Source organism: Condylura cristata, unplaced genomic scaffold, assembly GCF_000260355.1.
Source record: "Condylura cristata isolate star-nosed mole 26May11 unplaced genomic scaffold, ConCri1.0 scaffold00007, whole genome shotgun sequence".
NCBI classification, from domain to species: Eukaryota; Metazoa; Chordata; class Mammalia; order Eulipotyphla; family Talpidae; genus Condylura; species Condylura cristata.
This window is the reverse complement of record NW_004567108.1, coordinates 52,146,083-52,152,082: the sequence shown is the minus strand read 5'-3', so window position 1 is coordinate 52,152,082 and position 6,000 is coordinate 52,146,083. Positions and strand designations below refer to the sequence as shown.

At 33.2% G+C, this 6,000-nt stretch overlaps 1 protein-coding gene across 1 annotated transcript in view; it reads left to right on the top strand.

The window, feature by feature from the left end:
* Window positions 1–6,000, top strand: part of PARP8 (poly (ADP-ribose) polymerase family, member 8) — a gene marked incomplete at its 5' end in the record, with an annotated part of 143,112 nt that overhangs the window by 82,216 nt on the left and 54,896 nt on the right. The window contains one exon of the mRNA XM_012721776.1: window positions 381–418. Within this exon, the coding sequence (XP_012577230.1) occupies window positions 381–418 (38 nt within the window). The remainder of the gene's footprint in view (window positions 1–380; window positions 419–6,000) is intronic.

Genomic DNA, 6,000 nt, shown 5'->3' with positions numbered 1-6,000 from the left:
TACCAGAGACATTTTATGGGGGTGGAGTGGGGAATGGGATCAAAAACAGTGGGGGGAGGGAAATGCACTGGACTATGGTGATGGCACATGGGTGATTTGTTGATGGGAAGCCCACGGATATTACAACTGAGATGGAAAAATGCACAAAATGATGTAAAAATAAACTATTATATATATTTTAAAAAATCTATGTCATATACCTTAAGTAACTCTAATTTTCTTGTGTCAAATATCAGTGGTTTTATAATCCATGTTGGGTGTTGCTGGTGTATACTTACATCTCCATAAATGAAAAGATAAGCTGAAGTTGGTTTTTATTTTTCAGAGCATATCTACCCTACCAGTAATTAAACCATTTCTCCTTTTTTCTGTTTTAACAGTGTATCCTATTCAGTGCATGTATCTGAAGATTACCCAGGTATGCTTTTTATGTTTACTGAAGTAATCATGTTATCACTCTTTTGAATGCTTTTTGCTTCTGGAGATGTCCAATGTGCATAAATATATCAAGGGATGAAGCATTAGCAGGGAACACTTAAAAAATAGAGAAGAACTAACTGTTCATTGCTTATGAGGTTCATGTCCTATCCTGAAATACTCTCAAGAATCAAAAATTGTTTCACAGTGAAAAGTAGTTATGTGACCCCTCCCATGATAGTTTCAGTCTATATGTACGTATTCCAATTAAAAATAAAGCATCTCTAAAATTGTTGGTTGTGGAATGTCATTTGGCCTTTCACAGTGTAGAAATAATAGGTAAGAATGACATGCTAAAATGATAGCCAAACATAACAGTAGTAGCTAAAACAAAGGACCGTCCTTCATTTTTCAAAGTAAATATATAATGAACCAGTTCCTAAAACAATTCTATGCAGTTGTTACCATAGCATTCCCATTTTACAGATAAATAATGTCATTGTTTAGTAAGAGGAAGAGCTGGGATTTGAACCCAGTATTCCAGGGCCTGTGGACTGTACCAACTCACGTCACTAGGCATCTTGCACGCACACAACTGTTTTCACCACGTGTCCTGAAATGTTACTAGGTCCACAAATACTTGTTCATAGAAAGCAGAACGCACGATCACCGCCAGTCCATTCTTTTTTAAACAAGGTAATATTTTGTGGCCTGGTCCAAGTTTGTGGACTCACTGTAATCTCATCAATGTCCAGAGGTACACACCAATATTCAGGCCACAATAATTTGAAGTTATAAACAGGAAAATTATTCCCATAGTTTTTCTTAACACCAATATTGATAATTTTATCTTGAACAAAAGATAAGACTTGATTTGTTTGCTCCAGAGGAAAAAAGCATAATGCAGAAATTTGTTCTATGTGAAGAATGGCAAATTTTAGCTGCTTCATTTCACAAATAACGTAGTTTGTTTACTCCAATTTTGTTACTCAAATCTATTGACTTTTTTCACATACTGTGTGTAATTGGTGTCATATTTTTTGTATAAAATGACAATATTGCTATAAGTAACTTGGATAATATATACTTTGAGTAATAAAACAGTTAAGTCTATAATGTGATACATGGTTATTTTAAAACTTTAGCATTCAACCTAAATATTTTATGACAGTTTGTATTATGCTTTTGATAAGATCAAATGCTATATTTTAAAATTTTAAATTTCATAAGTTATAAACTCCCCTACAATTATTTTCTTATGGTCTTTTATTTTAAGCATAAGATTCTTACATAAAATTTTGGGTGATTTTTTTTCAAGGGAGAGTTAATTATTCACTTAAATGTATACTTATTTTTACTAGTATTATAAAAAGTATCTTAGGCAGATTTTATTGGAAGAAGAAAGGAAAGACATCTTCTAAGAAGTAATTTTAGTAGACAGTTTCCCATAGCCTTCCATGTTTGATGCTGAATGTTTACTATGTTAAGAAAATAAAAGCCCCACTATTTATTGCAAATGTATTAACTATTGTACTTCTCATCTGAAGCAGCTCCCCATGAGGTCAGCCAGGAGAGGAAAAGGGCTTTAATTCAGGGTGATAGAAATGATGTCACAAATCAAAGTCCAACTTGAAGGCATAGAGTTAGTCTGTAACAATGGAATTACCCTAAATGCCTTCAGTAAACCAATGAGCCATATGTTTAGCTCCCTCTTGTGGCCAAGAAGATTATTATTCTGGCTTTTTCTCACAGTTTGGGAACCCCACCTGGAAATACAATATGCAGAAATAGAGATTTTAAGATTAAATATTGGTTCTCATTTGTGCTTTTTTTTTTTTTTAGAAAATAGAACTTCCTTCCTAAATAAGTTTATAATGACTTTCCAGTATCATTTTATTTCTTGAGAGACAAAGAGTGTGAAGAGTGTGAATAAAACACAAGGATAAGAGAGCGAGGTTCTGGAGTAGAATTTTTTTGAGGGGTGTAAGCTTTCTAACTGATTGACATTGCCAATACTTTGTATACCAAGCATTTCCACATATATAACTGAATTGATTGTAAATGCCAGACTGTACAGATAGAACAGTGGTTATCTTGATATTTTATGCTGGAAGAAATATGCTGAAAGAGGTTAAGTAACATACCCCAAGGACATCGTAGTTTGATGGTAAAACCAAGTCTTTAATTCAGTTCTGCTCCCTATTACTTCTAGGGAAGAAGCAGTCATAATATTTTTTTTTTTTGAGCTTTCTTCAAAGTGAATATCACTATGATAACATTTTCCCCATTATTAAATTTTAATCCACATTTATTTGTATTGAATTCAGTTAATATGCTTGATTTCTCAGAGGGATAGTATTATATAAAAAGGGTCTGTTTGCTCTTTGCATACCAGTATTCATATCTGTGTTCTTTTCTACCCGTATACTGACTAGAACTTCCAAAATAATTTTTAATATAGATATGAAAGTTGTCAGCTTTGACCCTTTGCATAAATTGAATGATCATGTTTCCAATTGCTTTCAGAAAAGGAAGTATCATTCGTTTTCTCATTTACCAAGCTTCTTTTTTGTCTTTTCTAAAGAGTGAGTAATAAATCTTTATCAAATGTTTCTTTTGGTATCAGTAGTTATCATATGCTTTCTGCACATTCTGTGACAAGTTATATTAACTGACATCTGAATGTTGAACTATACGAATTATGTGTATATTGTAATATACCTCAGTGGTAATGATGTCAAGTTGCTGAAGGAATTAAGCTGTACCTTCAAGCAAATCTAATGAACCTGCTTTTTTTTAGGGTGATTCTATGGTAATTGCCACATTTTCCTGCCCTGATTATGACTCATTTTTTTTTTATTTTTATGTTTCTTTTTTCTTTTTTTAAAATAATATAATAGTTTATTTTTACATCATTTCGTGTGTTTTTCTATTTCTTAAATCAGTTTTCCAGTGTGTTCTGCTTGAAAGGCCACTATATTGGTGAAATGTTTAACAAATTGTTTGTTAAAAAGGTTTTTATAATAATTCGTCTATAATCTTTTACATCTATGATTATTTTTTCTTTTTCATTTCTGTTGTTTTGCATTTATTCCTGTCAAGTTTGTCCTCCAAAACTTTTCCTCATTAAAAAAAATTCTTTCAGTTACCTCTTTTTTATGCTTTTAATGTCAAAATGCAGTAATCTTGGTGCTATCTTTATTAATTCCTTCTGCTAATGTACCTCAGCTTCCCTTACCCCTTCCTTTTCCTGGACTAGTGTAAGTCAGAGATTAGATTACTATCTAAATTTGAGAATACAGGGGTTTTCTTTGCCCTGTGAAAGTCTATCAGCCTAATCCTCCAGATTCAGGATTATGCCCTTCCTGTTTTATTTCCCTGGGGACACATTTATAACTTAAATCTATTGAATTGTTATTGTGAAAATGAAAATTTAAGGGTCTTTATGGAGTGCTAAATACACGACTTACATACTGTCATGAATATGAAGGAAATATTAAATGCTTCATTGACTCTTCAAATAAACAAATTACAGGAGACTTTTGGCTTACTGGTACTTCTTAATGGGTTTTATATTATAGACAATTTTTTGTTTCCTAGAGGTAAGGAATCCAAGAATAGCTGTACAAATTGGAAGTCACAGGTTTTGGCTGTACTGGAACAGAATATCAGAATTCTTTGGTTCTCATCAGTTCCTACCTTTAATTAGGTGACTTAACAACAGTAGATTAAAACTGTTAAAACCCATTCCTCTGATAGGTTTTCACAAGGTATTTGCAATTGTTGAGTGACAGTTTTGTGTTTCACAAAGAAATCACAGAGCTTTAAGGTTTGGATTCAGTCAGTTTTACTACTTAGTAGTTGTGTAGTTACTTAAACAAGAAATTACTTGATTTCTCTGAGCCATGGCTTCCTCATCTTTAAAAAGAGAGATAGTAATTTATTGACTTGGTCATGCCATAAATGGCATGTATACATTAGGGTGACTAACCAGAATACAGTACAAAACTATTATAATTATTTAACATTATAATTTTTGTTAAATTACACTTTTGAACCCTGGAATGATCTGGCTTAATTATGTTGCATTTGAAATAGAATAAAAGTAACAGTTTAAGATATGCTTTCAGAACTCCTTTTCTCCCCAATTTCCCATGGAAGCACTGCTAATGTTTACAATAGCCTTGAGGGGGTAGGAAGAGAAAGTACTCATATTGTTAATGGCCTTTAACAAAGACTTATAGGTCCTCTATGACACCTGTGAGTTAAAAAAATCTAACTATCCACAGAAGTTTTAAGAAAAAAAAAAAAAGTGGGTGCTTTCCAGTGAAAGAATTTGAATTTGACCATTCTGTTACCTTACATGCATTCCTTACTCTTTTCATAACCCTACTTTACCTTCTTTAAACATGGATGATGTTATGATTACAGAATAGTTTGAGGAATATTTAAAACTAATTATTTAAACAATGAGGTGGGGAGTGGGAACCATAGAATCTTTTCATACAGCTGAGATGATTCTCAAGATGTTGTTGAGCACAGAGCCTGGCTTAGGGTAAAAGAAATGTTGATTCCCTTTGGTTAGTAATTGGTAGCAGGGTCTAGATTTGATGCATTTTTCTGTACGTTCTTATATTTCTATTCTTGGGTACTCCTTTATTCTCTGGCCTGTTAAATTGTAATGGGAATTTAATAGACGTTGTCATGATACCTGAAAATGTTTGGCGTGGGTAAGCCCAAAACAAAAGCGTTCTAATACCTCAATACTAATCAAACATAAACTGGTAGAAAATTTCATAGAAAATGTGAAGTTTGAATGCATAATGCTGTCTTTTAGCATTATGCACCTTGTGTTCACCAAATTACATTCCTTTTTAATCAACTTTCATTGGTTCTTGTATTAACACCTTTGGTACACCATTTGACCTTTAAATTGAGTATTTCACTTTCCTTTTACGTTAAACAGAAAGTCCAATCTATTTGCCTCTTGATACTTTAGTGAAATCTTCACCATTCTATGACACTGAACAATTGCATGATACTGTGTGTGATTCATGGATCACCCATTCTAGTTGGTGGCCAGCTGTTAGTTACTTGGTTTGCCTTGAATGTGCTCTTTGAGACTCCATTACTCCAGAAGTTTTCTTAAAGGAACCCAGTGTGGACAAGGAAATTAACCTGATTCATAGATATCTTTGAATCAATAAGAATCTGAATGAGGATTTAAGAGATTAAAAGACTAGCTTTGTCTTGTTAATGTATTCAATTTAAATTAGGTAACTTTGGTTGACAACAACCTATGTGATTCAGAGTTAGAGGATCACACTTCAAATGTCCATTACACAGCACACCCACCACTGAGGCACCTGAAGCCTTACCCATGGGGCTGCTTCCACACTTTGTTCTTCACCTCGCACTTCCCCTCTTCACTGTTACCTTCAAATCTACAGTCAGATTTCCGGGGCTTGCTATTAGTTTGTTTTTGTCTGATTTTTTGTTTTGTTTCTCTGCAGTCCACATTTAAGCAACACCAGTGAGTGTGAGCTTTACTTGTTACTCTAATGTTTTGCATTATCCCAGTAG